Source organism: Homarus americanus, unplaced genomic scaffold (assembly GCF_018991925.1).
Source record: "Homarus americanus isolate GMGI-L3 unplaced genomic scaffold, GMGI_Hamer_2.0 scaffold53604, whole genome shotgun sequence".
Taxonomy (NCBI): domain Eukaryota; kingdom Metazoa; phylum Arthropoda; class Malacostraca; order Decapoda; family Nephropidae; genus Homarus; species Homarus americanus.
In genome coordinates, this window is record NW_024742288.1 from 443,318 (window position 1) to 461,885 (window position 18,568).

The 18,568-nt window shown below is 44.9% G+C and overlaps 1 protein-coding gene across 3 annotated transcripts in view; it reads left to right on the top strand.

Moving 5' to 3' along the window:
* The window catches only part of LOC121876720, a 241,408-nt gene that overhangs the window by 190,156 nt on the left and 32,684 nt on the right, over positions 1-18,568 (top strand). For all 3 annotated transcript variants that reach the window (XM_042382078.1, XM_042382079.1, XM_042382076.1), the window contains one exon: positions 7,760-7,787. In XM_042382078.1, the coding sequence (XP_042238012.1) occupies positions 7,760-7,787 (28 nt within the window). The remainder of the gene's footprint in view (positions 1-7,759; positions 7,788-18,568) is intronic.

An 18,568-nucleotide genomic window follows, 5' to 3' on the forward strand; every position in this document is an offset into this window, starting at 1 on the left:
GAAGTGTTCGATGTGTTGAGTGTTTTACGTCGTGGGTCAGGTGCTGAAGTGTTCGATGTGTTGAGTGTTTTACGTCGTGGGTTAGGTGCTGAAGTGTCCACCCCTTTGCCCCCGACCACGTGTGTCACCACCCCTTGCCTTCATCCTCTTGCTCGGTGTCCTCCCTCGCCTCTCTTTCCTCCTACCCCGGCTCCTCCCCTCACCAGGTGTTCCAGCTCACCTGTTGCCACCGGTAATAACACATTCCTGGTATGATTGAATTCAGGATTTTTGTGGCCAACACGTGCGTGATACTGACTCATAGCCTGCCTTATCCTGTACGGTGACTCACGGCTTGCCTTATTCTGTAGGGTGACTCACGGCCTGCATTATCCTGTAGGGCGACTCACGGCCTGCATTATCCTGTCGGGCGACTCATGGCCTTCCTTTAACCAGTAGGTTGGGTGACAGCCTACCTTGTCACATAGTAATTAAGGCAAGGCGGTGATTGGTTCTTGGCGTAGGAGGCCTGTAACGCCTTCCCTGATTGGTGTATTTCCTGGAGAATTACAAGTCACTTTCATTAGTTTACTAGGCGCGTTGCAATAATCACTGATTGGTTACAACACGAGGTACTTGTAGAACGTCTTCGCTGATTGGTCATCACTTTGCAAGACGTGGAAACATTTCGGGGTTTGACCGAGGTTTGCCTTTTAACGCCTTCGCTGATTGGTTGTTGTTAACAAAGGTCCCACATTTACGGGTAACATTCGCTGATTGGTTAAGTCTATATATTGCCCTCGCTGATTGGGTGACCACTTGAAAGTTCCTGTTACTTAACAAATAAGATGTTTATTTGGAGTAAATTTTTAGCTTCCTTGATTACCTTTCCTTACTTTACCTTGATTACTTTTCCTTATTTTATCTTGATTACCTTTCCTTACCTTCATGACTTTTACGTTGATTACTCTACCTTACCTTACTTACCTTCTTAACTTACCTTTTTACACACACACACACACACACACACACACACACACACACACACACACACACACAAACTATAAAACCCGACAAAGCCCAAACTAAGAGAATCCAGGAAGAAAGTTTAGCCACCGTGTCAGCCTCAGTTTGAAGAGTGAGGAAGATGTGTTGGACCGGCCAGGAGAGAGAGAGAGAGAGAGAGAGAGAGAGAGAGAGAGAGAGAGAGAGTCTTTTAACTCTGTTTCTTAGCTGGTGAAAGGTGAACGTATTCTTTCTTTCTTTCTTTTTCTTTCTTTCTTCTCATAAAACTAACAATTCACAGTCATCTATATTTTTTCCTCGGAATTTCACCTCTGATTTTACGAGAAAATATTCACGTAATCACCTCTGGGATTGTTATGGGATTGGAACTAATCTCCGTTAATCTGTGCGTAGTGAGAGATTAGGTCATTAGCTTGCTCGTTTGTGTTAATTGCTAATCTTTTAAGTTGGTACTAATTTCCTAATCTCGCGCGTGTGTGTGTGTGTGTGAGAGAGAGTAATAAGTTTCCTAATCTCAATGTTTAATTTTTACGTGGAGTGAATCATTCCTTGTGTGGTGTGAGTCAACAGATGGTGCACCTCACACAACCAGCTTTTCGAAAACATGAGGTAATCGATATAGATAAACGTTAGGTAAAATTTGAGAGCATTAGTGGGGTCAATAAAAACGTTATCGACTACCAATAAGGGACGTCAATAAGGAGGAAGCGGGTGACCTGGGAGGGAGAGACCTGTGGGAGAAGACCTGGGAGGGAGAGACCTGTGGGAGAAGACCTGGGAAATGACCTGAGATGGATTACCTATGGGTGACGAAAATGCGTCTTATATACCTAACTCAAACATATTATTATTATTATTATCATCATCATCATTATTATGTAAACACTAATAAACAATGTTAATAATATATGTAAACAAAAGACTATTGAACCGCTTTCAAAGAATAAACTCCCATAAACTCTTCATTATTTCGGACGCCAGACGATGTGGATTGCTTGTGCTGGCGTCGTTTTTTATTACTACGACACGAAGCAATATTTTCTGGGTGGCAAAAGACTATGTGGTTGGTGGTGGCGGTGAAGGCTGGCCGCTGTGTACCCGTCAACACCACACTTACCTCCGACGGTCCCTCTCTGATTGGAAGGTGGGGAGAGGGTGAGGTGGAGACGGGATAGGGTGAGGAGTGGGAGGCTAGGAAGAGGGTGAGGAGTGGGAGGAGAGGGTGAGGAGTGAGAGAAGGGTAGGAAGAGTGGCGGGGAGGAGAGGTAGTGGAGAGACAGGAGAGGGTAAGGGTAGGGAGACTAGGAACGGGGCGAGGTGAAGTAGTGGAGAAGCTTGGAAAGGAGTGAGGACGAGGAGGGATGTAATGGGGAGGAAGAGGGAAGTGTAAGGTCTATGGAAGGAATGGGGAGATGGGGGAAGTCTTGAGAAGGGTGTGGGGTGGAATTGGGTCAAGTGGAAGGACGCAAAACTATCATGGGGAAGGCTGGGAAGAGGAGAAAAACATAGTGGAGAGTAGGGAAGAAGAAGAGGAAAGGCAGGAAGAAGAGGAGGAGGAGGAAGATGCTTGGCTAGGGAAGAGTCATAAACAAGAAGACGAAAATAAAGAAGAGGGAATGAAGGGAAGAATAACTGTGAGGGAAGGAGAGGAGCAGTGGTAAAAAGATGAAGAGGAATAGAGAGGAGGGAAAGAAACGAGGAGATATTGAAGGGGAAACAAGAGATAAGTAATGAAGAGGAAAGGGAACAACAGCTGTAGGGGAGGAGGACAATGTAAAGAAGAGAGCAATTCCAACGTTTATATACCATAATTAAACCACAAACACCAATTGGTAAACACGATCACCATGATACTACCACCAACCATGATACTACACCACCAACCATGATACTACACCACAACCATGATACTACACCACCAACCATGATACTACACCACCAACCATGATACTACCACCAACCATGATACTACACCACCAACCATGATACTACACCACCAACCATGATACTACACCACCAACCATGATACTACACCAACCGGATACTACACCAACCATGATACTACACCACCATACACACCACCAACCATGTACTACACCAACCATGATACTACCCAACCATGATACTACACCACCAACCACGATACTACACCAACCATGATACTACACCACCAACCGATACACCAACCACGATACTACACCACCAACCATGATACTACACCACCAACCATGATACTACACCACCAACCATGATACTACACCACCAACCATGATACTACACCACCAACCATGATACTACACCACCAACCGATACTACACCACCAACCATGATACTACACCACCAACCACGATACACACCACCACCGATCTACCAACCACGATACTACACCACCAACCATGATACTACCACCACGATACTACACCAACCATGATACTACACCACCAACCATGATACTACACCACCAACCACGATACTACACCACCAACCATGATACTACACCACCAACCACGATACTACACCACCATGATCCACCACCAACCATGATACTACACCACCAACCATGATACTACACCAACTACACCACCAACCACGATACTACACCACCATACGATACTACACCACCAACCATGATACTACACCACCAACCATGATACTACACCACCAACCATGATACTACACCACCAACCATGATACTACACCACCAACCATGATACTACACCACCAACCATGATACTACACCAACCATGATACTACACCACCAACCATGCTACACCACCAACCACGATACTACACCACCAACCATGATACTACACCACCAACCATGATACTACACCAACCACGTGATACTACACCACCAACCACGTACTACACCACCAACCACGATACTACACCACCAACCATGATACTACACCACCAACCATGATACTACACCACCAACCATGATACTACACCACCACCCAGATACTACACAACCAATGTACACAACCATCTACACCACCACCTGTACCACACAATTACACCACCAACCATGATACTACACCACCACCAACCATGATACCACCAACCATGATACTACACCACCAACCATGATACTACACCACCAACCATGCTACACGATACTACACCACCAACCATGATACTACACCACCAACCACGATACTACACCACCAACCATGATACTACACCAACACGATACTACACCACAACCATGATACTACCACCAACCATGATACTACACCACCAACCATGATACTACACCCAACCAGATACTACACCACCAACCATGCTACACACCACCAACCACGATACTACACCACCACCATGATACCATGATACTACACCACCAACCATGATACTACACCACCAACCATGATACTACACCACCAACCACGATGCACACCACCATACTACACCACAACCATGATACTACACCACCACGTCTACACCACCAACCATGATACTACACCACCAACCACGATACTACACCACCAACCATGATACTACACCACCACCATGATACCACCCACCATGATACTACACCACCAACCATGATACTACACCACCAACCATGATACTACACCACCAACCATGATACTACACCACCAACCATGATACTACACCACCAACCACGATACTACACCACCAACCATGATACTACACCACCAACCATGATACTACACCACCAACCATGATACTACACCACCAACCATGATACTACACCACCAACCATGATACTACACCACCAACCATGATACTACACCACCAACCATGATACTACACCACCAACCATGATACTACACCACCAACCATGATACTACACCACCAACCATGATGCTACACCTGCCATGATACTACACCACCAACCATGATACTACACCACCAACCATGATACTACCACCAACCACGATATACACCACCAACCACGATACTACACCACCAACCACGATGCTACACCACCAGCAGCGATACTACACCACCAACCGCTGATGCTACACCACCAACCACGATGCTACACCTACCAACCGCTGATGCTACACCACCAACCATGATGCTACACCACCAACCATGATACTACACCACCAACCATGATACTACACCACAGCCATGATACACCACCAACCACGATACTACACCACCAACCATGATACACCACCAACCCAAGGCACACACCACCAACCATGATGCCACCACCAGCCATGATGCTACACCACCAACCACATGATACTACACCACCAGCCATGATACTACACCACCAACCATGATACTACACCACCAACCACGATACTACCACCAACCATGATACTACACCACCAACCATGATACTACACCACCAACCATGATACTACCACCAACCGCGATACTACACCACCAACCATGATACTACACCACCAACCATGATACTACACCACCAACCATGATACTACACCACCAACCATGATACTACACCACCAACCATGATACTACACCACCAACCATGATACTACACCACCATCCATTCAGCTCCCATCAACTGTGTCTACTGATCCGATTTATGTGTTAATAATATATTCGTTTGTTATATTTCCACGACACAAATACTGTCAGTAGTGTATTAAAAATGGACACTATTTGTATAAGCAGATGGTGGGCCGGTTCCCTATTTATTTACTATGTATTGAATGAGTTTGGTAAATTCAGATTGAAATATGTTTGTTTGTCTAATTTTGTCATCGTAATTCATTGGCTGATTTGGGAATCCTTACTGAGTTTTGTTTATAAATTCGTAATTGGGTTTATTGTAATGGGTTTTTATATTTTTTATGTATGTAATTGGGGGGGTTGTTTTTGTTTGTTTTTTTATTCTGATTGGAATTTTTTTTTGGAATTGGTGGTGGTGGTAGTGGTGGTGGTGATTGTTGTTGTGGTGGTAGTGGTGATATATTTGTATTAATAGGGGTGATAATAGTGGGAATGGTGGTAGTGATTGTAGTAGTGGTGGTAGTAGTGGCGTTGGTGGTGATAGTAATAGTGGTGGTGGTAGTAGTGGTGTTGGTGATGGATGGTTGGCGGCAGCATCAGAGACAGGTGCCAGTTGATGTCCGGGAAGAGTGGAGTGAGAGTGATTGATGATATGGAGAGAGAGAGGGAGAGAGAGAGAGAGAGAGAGAGAGAGAGAGAGAGAGAGAGAGAGAGAGAGAGAGAGAGTTTGGGTGTAAGTGGAGAAGAGAGTAAGTATAGGATAGAAGGAGGCAGAGTAGTAGTAATAGAAATAGTAGTAGTAGTAGTAGTAGTAGTAGTAAAAACAGTAGAAGTAGTAGTAGAAATAATAATAATAGTAATAGTAGTAGAAATAATAAATAATAATAGTAGTAGTAGTAGTAGTAGTGGAAATAGTAGTAATAGCAGTAAAAGAAAGTCGTAGTAGTAATAGTAGTAAAAATAGTCGTAGTAAAAGTAGGAAATAAGTAGAAAGAATAATAATTATGTTAAAAATTTTCTTACGTATTAATATAACTCCACTATTTCATAAACTGTACAATAAAGCTCTATGATTCTTCACAATATTTCCTTCATTATACTACAAGTTATAAGAAGTGTACTGTAATACTGTAATCACCTCGTTATTATTATGCTACCTACTGTATTTTTTATGTGTTTGTAATAATGTCCATGTACCGTATAACAACTGTATGTAGAGACTGTACCCTGTAACACCTGTATGTAGAGACTGTACCCTGTAACACCTGTATGTAGAGACTGTACCCTGTAACACTTGTATGTAGAGACTGTACCCTGTAACACCTGTATGTAGAGACTGTACCCTGTAACACCTGTATGTAGAGACTGTACCCTGTAACACCTGTATGTAGAGACTGTACCCTGTAACACTTGTATGTAGAGACTGTACCCTGTAACACCTGTATGTAGAGACTGTGCCCTGCTTAACACTTGTATGTAGGGGAACTGTACCGTATAACACCTGTATGTTGAGACTGTACCCTGTAACACCTGTATGTAGGGTGTACCCTGTAACACCTGTATGTAGAACTGTACCGTATAACACCTGTATGAGAGACTGTACCCTGTAACACTTGTATGTAGAGACTGTACCGTATAACACCTGTATGTAGAGACTGTACCCTGTAACACCTGTATGTAGAGACTGTACCCTGTAACCTGTATGTAGGGCACCCTGTAACACACCTGTATGTAGAGACTGTGCCATTATAACACCTGTATGTAGGGCCTTGTATGTAGAGACTGTACCGTATAACACTTGTATGTAGAGACTGTACCATTATAACACCTGTAATGTAGAGGACTGCCCTGTAACACTTGTGTAGAGACTGTACCGTATAACACCTGTATGTAGAGACTGTACCCTGTAACACCTGTATGTAGAGACTGTACCCTGTAACACCTGTATGTAGAGACTGTACCGTATAACACCTGTATGTAGAGACTGTACCGTATAACACCTGTATGTAGAGACTGTACCCTGTAACACCTGTATGTAGAGACTGTACCCTGTAACCTGCTTGTATGTAGAGACTGTACCCTGTAACACCTGTATGTAGAGACTGTACCCTGTAACACCTGTATGTAGAGACTGTACCGTATAACACCTGTATGTAGAGACTGTACCGTATAACACCTGTATGTAGAGACTGTACCCTGTAACACCTGTATGTAGAGACTGTACCCTGTAACACCTCCAGTTTGTGTTGTCACTTGTCAGAGAAAAACACTGAAATGTGTTCTTGTCTTTCCCCAGATGGTCGCGCAGTCAGGCCACGTCCAAGGTAAGAGACCAAGAGGGTAGCATTACCTCCTCAGTCCTTTCTACCTTTCCTTCACATCTTACCCTCAAGACTAAAGTTAAGTGGGTTAGAATTTTATTGTTTAGTCTCCCTTGAAAATGGTGGTCTGTTAGGGGCAGTGTGGATACAGTACACCGAATACTAAGCCATCGCCACTGCACTCGAATATTTTCACTTTTATTTTTTATTTTTTTTTCAACTTTCCCTCCAGTAAAATCAGGTACTCACTCACAGCTGGGTCGATTAAGAGTACCCCGAGCATGAACCATGAACTTTGGGATAGGTGAGCGTTGTATCCACTTAGCCACCGACCACTTTTCTTCCTTGCCTTTCTGTTTAAACCCAAAATTAATGTTCTAACCCCATTACCCAAGCGTTTTACCTAAATGTCCAGGTTAGGGCAAGTAGGGATTTAGATTCTCTTGTAATAGCTATTTAACCGGAAATTTTGTTTTGTTTTGTTTCTAACCCAAATATATATATATGGCTTTGTGCCTCCCTAAATACACTTACCTCAATAATCCCTTCATGAAATCCCTCTACCTCAGTGCCTCCCAAAACAAACATAACTGGTTAATCCCTTTACCCCAACACCTCCCCCAAACAGACTTACCTCAATCCCTCTACCTATACTTGCCTTAATAAATAACCTTCTCCAATCCATTTACCTTGACATGCCCTCTTTTCCTTCCTTCTCACTGACCTTCAACACCTCCCCAAATTCATTGACCTTCAACACCTCCACAAACTCACTGACCTTCAACACCTCCCCCAAACAGACTTACCTTCAACAGCACCTCCCCAAACTCACTAACCTTCAACACCTCCCAAACTCACTAACCTTCAACACCTCCCCAAACTCACTGACCTTCAACACCTCCCCAAACTCACTAACCTTCCAACACCTCCCCAAACTCACTGACCTTCAACACCTCCCCAAACTCACTAACCTTCATCCACTCCCCAAACTCACTGACCTTCAACACCTCCCCAAACTCACTAACCTTCAACACCTCCCCAAACTCACTGACCTTCAACACCTCCCCAAACTCACTAACCTTCAACACCTCCCCAAACTCACTGACCTTCAACACCTCCCCAAACTCACTTACCTTCGTTTCTTTTTCTTTCCTTTTTTTTTACTTCGTCTTGACTTCGTTTCCCCACAAGGAAGGTTTGACTAACTTTGTGTTGTTTCCCCGGCCCCAACTCGGTACGTGTGTTAATGGTCAGTTCCTGGGTTTAATGTTAGCACGATACTGCTTTTGAAACGTATGTGTATTGTGGAAAGGAAGTATTGATATTGATATTGATATTGGGGGAGGAGAGGTAGTAGGTGTGTGTTGATGATGATGTATGTGTAGGAGTTTGTGTGTGTATGTGTGTGTATGTGTGTATGTGCAAATAAAAATAGGTTTATGGTGTATTTAGGGACTAGAAATTTACCTCCCTGTCCTCCCAAATTCCACCTTCTTCTCCTCCTCATCCTCTTCCTCCTCCACCACTTCTCCCTCACCACCACTTCTACCTCCTCCTTCCCAACACCACCTCCTCCTCCCCAACACCACCCCACCCTCTCCTCCCCAACACCACCCCACCCCCTCCCAACACCACCCCCTCCTCCCCAACACCACCTCCTCCTCCCAACACCACCCCACCCCTCCTCCCCAGCACCCCACCTCCTCCTCCCCAACACCACCCCACCTCCTCCTCCCCAACACCACCCCACCCTCTCCTCCCCAACACCACCCCACCCCCTCCCCCCCAAACCATATCGTTCTCCTCGAAAATAAATAAATAAAAAATAATAATACAGTTATAATAAATAAGATAAATAAATAAATAAATATAAGTGAACTAATAGGAAAAGATGAGCTTAAGGGCAGGAGGCAGTAGAGTGTGTGTTGTGAGGAGTGAAGTGCTGGAGGGAGTCGGCTACGATGTTACTTACTGTATGATGGTCGAAAAAATTATATACTTTATATATATATATGTATTTCCTCGGGGGTGATGGAGCTTGTAGATGAAGATGTGAAAGAGAGGGAAAGAGTGTGTGTGTGAGAGAAGGAAAAATGAGGTAAGAGAGAGAGAGTGTGTGTGAGGCGACAAAAGCCGTAATATGCTCGTTGACCGCCATTGTGCCTTGATAACACCGTCCCTACCTCCCTCCCTGGCCCCCACTGTCACTATCTTCTCTCCCTTTCCCTCCACAATCTCTCTTCTCTTCCAGCAGTCCTTATCCTCTCTCTCTCTCTCTCTCTCTCTCTCTCTCTCTCTCTCTCTCTCTCTCTCCCACTGCCGTGATGAGGATGGAGTTATATGATAGTCACACACACACACACACACACCAGTGAATATATTTATACACATTTTTTCCCGCTCCCTCTTAAAAAAAAAAAAAAGTTTCCAGTTTTATCAAGAGATGTCACATGCGGCAGTTTGTGATTAGTTTCCTTCAGTCTTGGCCCCGTCTTCTTCTCCTCTGCTCGTGTATTCCCGGACATTTTTACTTTTCACGTGAAGATGATTTTAAAAAGTAGCAGATGTTTGTGTGACCAGGATTTTTTTTTAGACGGTGTTTGTGGTGATTGATTATTTTTTTTTTTCGTAGTCGTGTTTGTGTATTTGTTTGATTAGTTTGTTTTAGATGTGGTTGTTTGTATAAATGAAGTTGTTTAGTCGTTGTTTGTTTGGGCGATTTCAAATTCATGGTAGATGTTGTTGGAGATGGTGTGTGTGTGTGTGTGTGTGTGTGTGTGTGTGTGTGTGTGTGTGTGTGTGTGTGTGTATTGATGATGATGATGATATTATTATTATTATTCAATGATATTGATATTATTATTATTGATATTATTATTGCGCTTATTCAACAGGAGGAACCAGACCCAACGTGTCCCCACAGTGTCAAGCAGAACCCATTTCAACAGATCCAACAGAACCCTCATATTAACAGACTCAACAGAACCTTCATGTCAACAAATCCAACAGAACCCCGTATCAACAGGCTCCCCGGTGTGTTGAGAAGAATACAAAACACTCGCTTCCCAGCTCGTGTTTACCCCCTGGAGGAGAGAGGAAAACGAGAAGGGGACGTGAGGCACCAGCGAGGAGACACAAGAGACAAACATATTTACCTCCTGAGGGACCCTTTGACGGATTCCTAGCAGCCATCGCCACCGCCACGTCCTTTGAAAACACTCCTCGGCGTCTTCTAGCAACAGGGCCCTACACGAGATCCTTTTTTGACACGGTCTGTGGGAACCTTTGACACGTTTCTTGATGACCCTTCCAGATTCTTGGGGTGTGAGGATTATTTTCTGCGTGTGTGTGTGTGTGTGTGTGTGTGTGTGTGTGTGTGTGTGTGTGTGTGTGTGTTACTACATCGTGAGGTAAAATTCGCTTTCTGGGTCCTGCTGGGGGATTGCCTTAATGTCCGCATTTGCGACTTGACGCGGAAGATTATCATCCCAGACCAGTCGCCAGGCAGGTGTGTGTGTGTGTGTGTGTGTGTGTGTGTGTGTGTGTGTGTGTGTGTGTGTGTGTGAAGTCGAACCGGTTGACTTGGGGAGGCGAAGCTGTGAGCGTTTTTATAAGTGCGTGTTCATGTGTGTGTGTCTGAGCTTTTGATATCTCTCCTTTTCCTGTCTCCCACCTCCCGTGTTTTTACCTGTTAGCTCTCTCCTCCTCCGCCTCTCCTCCTTCCCCTCTTCCCCTACTCCTTCTTTCTCCTCTTCTTTTCTTCTTCCTCCTCCTCCTCCTTCCTCCTCCTCCTCCTCCTTGTCTTCTTCCTCCTTCGCGTATTCCTCTTCTTCCTCGTCTTCCTCATCGTCTTCCTCCTCCTCTTCTTCCTCCTCGTCTTCCTCCTCCTCTTCTTCCTCCTCGTCTTCCTCCTCGTTTTCCTCCTCCTCGTCTTCCTCCTCCTCTTCTTCCTCCTCATCTTCTTTCTCCTCCTCTTCTTTCCCCTCCTCCTCCTCTTTCTCCTCCTCTTCTTTCCCCTCCTCCTCCTCTTTCTCCTCCTCCTCTTCTTCTTCCCCTTTCCTTCATCTTCTTTTCTCTTCCCTTATCCATCACCCACTTACCTCACCAATCATCCCTCCCTCCCCCACCCTTCTCTCCCACCTACCTTCCCCTTACCTCAACCTCTCCTTTTTCATCTTATCTTACCTTCCTCACCCTCCCTTCATCCCTCCCCTCATGAAAACGTCTTCCTTCCTCCATCCCATCCTTCCCTTCCTTTCCTCCCCTCTGTCAACGTCAACATCTTCCCCTCCCTCCCTCCCTCCCTCCTATCCTTCCCTCCTTCCCTCCCATCTTTCCCTTTCCTTCCTTCCTACCCTCCCCCTATCCTTCCCTTTCTCCTCCCCTCCTTCCCACCCTCTCCCTCCCCTCCCGTCCCCCCTCCCCTAATCAAGGAAATTCTGGCCGTCAAAGCGACAATTAAGGCCGGCGGAATATCTTTTGAAGATTATAATGCCTTCGCGTCCCACACAGTTTTTTGGGGGCTCATATGAAGGTCGTCTTATCTCCTCGGGGCGGATCGTGGGTGGGGCTGGTCGTGGGGGAGAGGTCTGTGGTCGGGAGTAGTCGTCATTAGTCTCTGGTGAATGGTTGTAGTCGTGGTAGTTTGTGGGCGGCGGTGGTAGAAGAGGTGAGACGTGGTAGATGATGGTTAATCGTGGTTGGTTTTCGATACAATTCAGTAAATCGTAAATGGTCTTCCCGAATTTCTGGAACAAAGCCCCCGAGGGAGGTAGTGGAGAGAGGTGAGGGGGGGAGGTGGAGGGGCGAGGCAATAGGGGAGAGAAGGAGATGGCTTTGAGGAGGAGGCAATGAGGTGGAGGTGGGGGTGAGGTGGCCCAACAGAGGAGTCGACGTGTGATCATCAACATACACAAACAGACTCTCTCTCTCTCTCTCTCTCTCTCTCTCTCTCTCTCTCTCTCTCTCTCTCTCTCTCTCTCTCTCTCTCCCCACTATTTACACCTGGCGGGTTGTCTCCTGCGGTGTTAATTAGGGTACAAATTACCACCAAATCATGAAACGTTCCATTAATTATCCCGTTGAGCGAGGAAGTCCTGGTGAGGGGTCCCAGGTGACAGGTGAGGGATGCCTGGTGAGGTGACAGGTGAGGGGTGCCAGGAGAGGTGACAGGTGAGGAGTGCCAGGTGAAGGGTGCCAGGTGAAGGGTGCCAGTTGAGGGGTGCCGGGTGAAGGATTCCATAAACACAAACATCAAGGAACTCTGTAAACATAAACATCAAGGAACTCTGTAAACATAAACATCAAGGAACTCTGTAAACACACCTTAACTCAATGCTTTCGGTCAGCTGCCATTTCAATTGTACACACACCCCTTTCCCGTCGCTTAAGTAATTACTATTGGTTATAAACTAAGAGAGGGAGAAAAAGGAGAGAAATATGAAGAGGAGAGAGAGAGAGAAAGAGAACGGAAGATGTGATGAGAGAGACAGACAAACAGACAGAGTAAGATGATGGAAAGAGAGAGAGAGAGAGAGAGAGAGAGAGAGAGAGAGAGAGAGAGAGAGAGAGAGAGAGAGAGAGAGAGAGAGAGAGAGAGAAAGAGAGAGAGAGAGAGAGAGAGATAAGGGTGAGAATATCCACGAGACGGAAATTAAACGTCTTGTACTCCACCATCACACACACACACACACACACACCCCCACACTCCTCGCTAGATTATTACCACAAAAACTAGTGAGAGACGCCACGACCTATTAGAAGCAGGAAAAGTGGGCGGCAGGCGAGGTAAGATAGGGAATAGGAAGAAAGATAGTGGGAGGGAAAGAGATAGAAAGGCTGGCAGTTTGATGGAGGAGAGAGAGAGAGAGACGATTCAACTTAACTCTTTGGGTACGATTCTGACCTTTGAGCACGCAGTGTGTTACCTCAATTCCATCACTATATAACTTAATCCCTTGAGTACGACGACTTAACCACCCCACCCCTCAGTAAAATGGCTTAACCTTTGAATACGATTACCAGAGCACGATACGACGCCATCGTACTCAGAGGGTTCACTCATCGTATTCAAAGGGTTCACTCATCGTATTCAAAGGGTTCACTCATCGTACTCAAAGGGTTCATTCATCGTATTCAAAGGGTTCACTCATCGTACTCAGAGGGTTCACTCATCGTATTCAGAGGGTTCACTAGTCGTACTCAAAGGGTTCACTCATTGTTGTCAAGGGGCTCACTCATCGTACTCAAATGGTTAAAAAAAGTTAAACTCATCTCAGATAACCGAGTAGTTAATCCCCCTTCCCTTCCCTTCCCTTCCCTTCCCTTCCCTTCCCTTCCATGGTGCTTTCTCCCTCTCCCAGTACAAGGGGCAGGTGGGTACTTGCCTAAAACTATCATCAAACTCTGTAATTTTTCTACTTACTGCTACACTTGGGCTACACTTTCTACATTCTCAGATCCTTTTTAAGTCTCCTAAAGCCGCTTTTCCCTCCTCAAGACTTTTTTTTTTTACTTTTCTCTTATTTTTATTAATTTTATTTTTTGGCGCCAAACGAAAAAATATATATTTACTCACTTGATCTGGAATGATGATCGATTGTCTTTTGTTTTTTGTTTATTTCTTTTATTTTATTCGGTGTTTTTGTTTGAATATTTGTTTATGGTTGGATATTTTTTTTTTTTAGTATTTGTTTGTTTTTGTAATGATTGAGGGATTTGTTGTTATGGTTCCAGTATTTCGTGTCTGATGGTACTGAGATGAATCCTTTTGGAGATAGTCAGTCTGGTCTCTCATATGTTTCTCTTTAGTTCCAAACCTAACCTAACCTAATATAATCTAACCTAACCTAACCTAATATAATCTAACCTAACCAAACCAAACCAAATCAAACCAAATCTAGAAGACTCCCATCCAGTCTAATAAACGTCTTACTCCTTATATAATTTCCTTGTACTAAACGTTGATCCAGTTCCAGAAAAATAGGGAGAAATTTAACCCCAAATCATTCAATTATCCGGCCCATGTTCCATTACCTTGACAAGAGCTGAGATTTTTTTTAAACCATCATCCTCAAAGGGTTAAACGATCATCTTCAAAGGGTTAAACCATCATCTTCAAAGGGTTAAATTATAGTGTTTAAATATTTAAACCATCGTTTTCAAAGGGCTAAACCATCGTTTTCAAAGGGCTACACCATCGTATTCAAAGGGTTAAACCATCATCTTCAAAGGACTAAACCATCAAACTCAGAGGTTTAAACCATAGTATTCAAAGGGTTAAACCATCATCTTCAAGGGGTTAAGAAGCTGTGATCACTAGAGGTATTTTCTGAGGCGTCGAATGAATGGTCAGTGATAGATGAGACAGCTTTTGAAGGTCAGCGAACTGCTGCTGCTAAAGGTATATTTGAAGAAGTGGTGGTGTCGTAGTGGTGTGAGGGTGCGGTGGTGGGGGTGTTGGTCAGGGTGCGGTGGTTGGGGTGTTGGTCAGGGTGCGGTGGTGGGGGTGTTGGTCAGGGTGCGGTGGTGGGGGTGTTGGTCAGGGTGCGGTGGTTGGGGGTGTTGGTCAGGTGCGGTGGTGTGTGGTAGGGGTGCGGTGGTGGGGTGTTGGTCAGGGGTGCGGTGGTGGGGGTGTGGTCAGGTGTGTGGTGGGGGTGTTGGTCAGGATGCGGTGGTGGGGGGTGTTGGTCAGGGTGGGTGGTGGTGGTGGTCAGGTGTGGTGGTGGTGTTGGTCAGGGGTGTGGTGGGGTGTTGATCAGGGTGTGGTGGTGTTGGGGGTGTGCTGGTGGTGTTAGTCAGGTGTGGTGGGGGTGTTGGTCAGGGTGTGGTGTTGATCAGGGTGTGGTAGTGGTGTTCAGGGTGTGGTGGTGTTGGTCACAGTGTTGATCAGGTGTGGTAGTGGTGTTAGACAGGGTGTGGTAGTGGTGTTGGTCAGGGTGTGGTGGGGGTGTTGATCAGGGTGTGGTAGTGGTGTTAGACAGGGGTGTGGTGGTGTTGGTCAGGGTGTGGTGGGGGTGTTGGTCAGGTGTTGATCAGGGTGTGGTAGTGGTGATAGACAGGGTGTGGTGGTGTTGGTCAGGGTGTTGGTCAGGTGTGGTGGGGTGTTGATCAGGGTGTGGTGGGGGTGTTGATCAGGGTGTGGTGGGGTGTTGATCAGGGTGTGGTGGTGTTGGTCATGGTGTGGTGGGGTGTTGGTCAGGTGTGGAGGTGTTGATCAGGGTGTGGTAGTGGTGTTAGACAGGGTGTGGTGGTGGTGTTGGTCAGGTGGTGGGGGTGTTGTCAGGTGTGGTAGTGGTGTTCAGGTGTTGATGGTAGTGGTGTTAGACAGTGGTGTGGTCAGGGTGGGTGTGGTGGGGTGTTGATCAGGTGTGGTAGTGGTGTTAGACAGGGTGTGGTGGTCAGGGTGTGGTGGGGTGTTGGTCAATCAGGTGTGGTGGGGTGTTGATCAGGGTGGTGGTGTTGGTCAGGGTGTGGTGGGGGTGTTGGTCAGGGTGTGGAGGGGGTGTTGATCAGGGTGTGGTAGTGGTGTTAGACAGGGTGTGGTGGTGTCGTAGTGGAAGCAGAACACAGGTGGGCCAGGTTGGGTGATCATTAATTCAACGTCAACAAATGGGTTATTCATTTGACCAACTATTGTTATTGTTGTCTGTTGATATGGTTACAATGTCTCTCAATTTCTATCTTTCCTTCTTTGTCACTCTCTTCCCCTTTTCTCCTCACTCCCTTTCTTCCATCATCTCTCTCTCTCTCTCTCTCTCTCTCTCTCTCTCTCTCTCTCTCAGTAAAGGTGTTCCCCCCCACATGGTCATATTTAGGGCATTATAATGAAGCCTCGCAATATTTACAAGTTAATACAAGGGGCGGAGCAAATTTGCATATAAATACTGAGTAGAATGGAGGGACGCGACTCTGGCAACAAGGGGTTAGGGGTTCTTAAGCTGTTGGTTCGCAGGTGTAGCAATTTTTACCTTGGTGAGTGTTATCAGAAAATGTAGTCTTGTTTGTGGTGGAATAATTGTGGTTGGAAGTGGGTTTTCTTAGACGGGAATTGTGGTTGTTTTAGACGGGAATTGTGGTTGGAAATGGGTTGTTTTAGACGGGAATTGTGGTTGTTTTAGACGGGAATTGTGGTTGGAAATGGGTTGCTTGTGCCAGAATTGTTTATAAATGAAATGTTTGTACGCAGGTAGGGACTCTCATACAGGCATACGTAAAAATCAAGTGGACATACATACATACATACATACATATATACATACATACATACATACAGGGATTAACATAGATACATAAACATCAGGTGTGAATATATACAATTCTCCATGGATGCATATGTATATTTTTCTTGCAGATTTGGATACATGTGTTGTGTGCATACGTATATCCACATGTTTCCATACGTATTCGGTTAGAAAAAGTATCTTTCTTTTCAACTGTTGTGCTAAATACATACTGTACAAGGCATATAAACAAGTGAATGTCAACTGAAAGCTCATAGGAGACCCACCCACCTGTGTAATTGATATTTTAGTACATTTTGTCTTCCTTCCTTCTTCTTTCCATCATTTAATCCTTTGTTATCTCTCTCTCTCTCTCTCTCTCTCTCTCTCTCTCTCTCTCTCTCTAGTCGCAATTAAGTTCTTTGAAACTTCATTACTAAACCACAAACACACACCTGGGCCCCCCCTCAATATTACCTCTCAAGTACACACCTGAAACCTTGAACGTTATTCTACAATCACACACCTGTAACCTTCAGCATTACTCCACAATCACACACCTGTTGGAGGATTCTGAATGATATACACGGTATTGCTTCCCCGTAGTTGCAATTAAGAGAAAACCTTTGTAGTTATACCGTAAAGTCCCTTTGCAATTTTGACGCTACAGTGTTTTGGCGTGTGTGAGTCTCAAGTGAACCAGTTGGATAAGTTCTCACATTTCCAATTACGAGGTAAATGTAACACACGAATCTTTGGAGAATACCAGGCCTGAAAACTCTTCCAGGGCATAATTATAAAACAGCGGGAGTAGGTTATTTTATACTCTGGTGAGACGCAGAATGTATGGCGATTGGTGTTAAATCTCATCCAGCAAATAGACTTTCTACTTGGAGAATTATGTCATGAGTATATTAAGCCTGAATTAATATTTTAAGGTGTGGCTGTCTTAGTGGCTGTGGAAGTATGACTTGTTAATGGTGTCATCCCAGGGATATATAGATATGCGTTTTGTAACTACAGTATATACGTTTGTGGTTGAAAACGAAGGCTTTGTTTACACTGCGGGCGCTGGCCAGCCATCAACTGAGCAATACCTACTCGACTTAGGTGGCTTCTGTACCAACAAACACCGAGTTAATCCCCGGGACTATTGTGTTTGTGTTTTCAGGCCTTCCTGCCAGATTTGTCAACAGCTTGTGGTCTTTCCACAATATCGCAGCTGTAAGGGAAAATGCGGGGAAAAACCCCCAGACGAGACAATATCCAGGGAACTGTTGACAAGAGACGCTTGGGGAAGAATGTTGGAAAGTCTCGTCGTTTTTTAACTTGTCCAACATAGTCTAAAAAAATAAAACTTTGCTGTAGATTTTTTGTCTGAACTTCGAGTAAATAGATTCTTTTTTTCTTCTTCTTAAACTTTCGGCATTTTATCGATTTTTTTGTTTTTATAAAACCTCATGCAAAATAAAATATGGTATGGGTTAGTACGTGTCTGTCCAGCGTCAAGGTCATAGCTGAAGGTCAAGGTTCAAGTGGGTGAATTATGAGTCATTTGCTGTA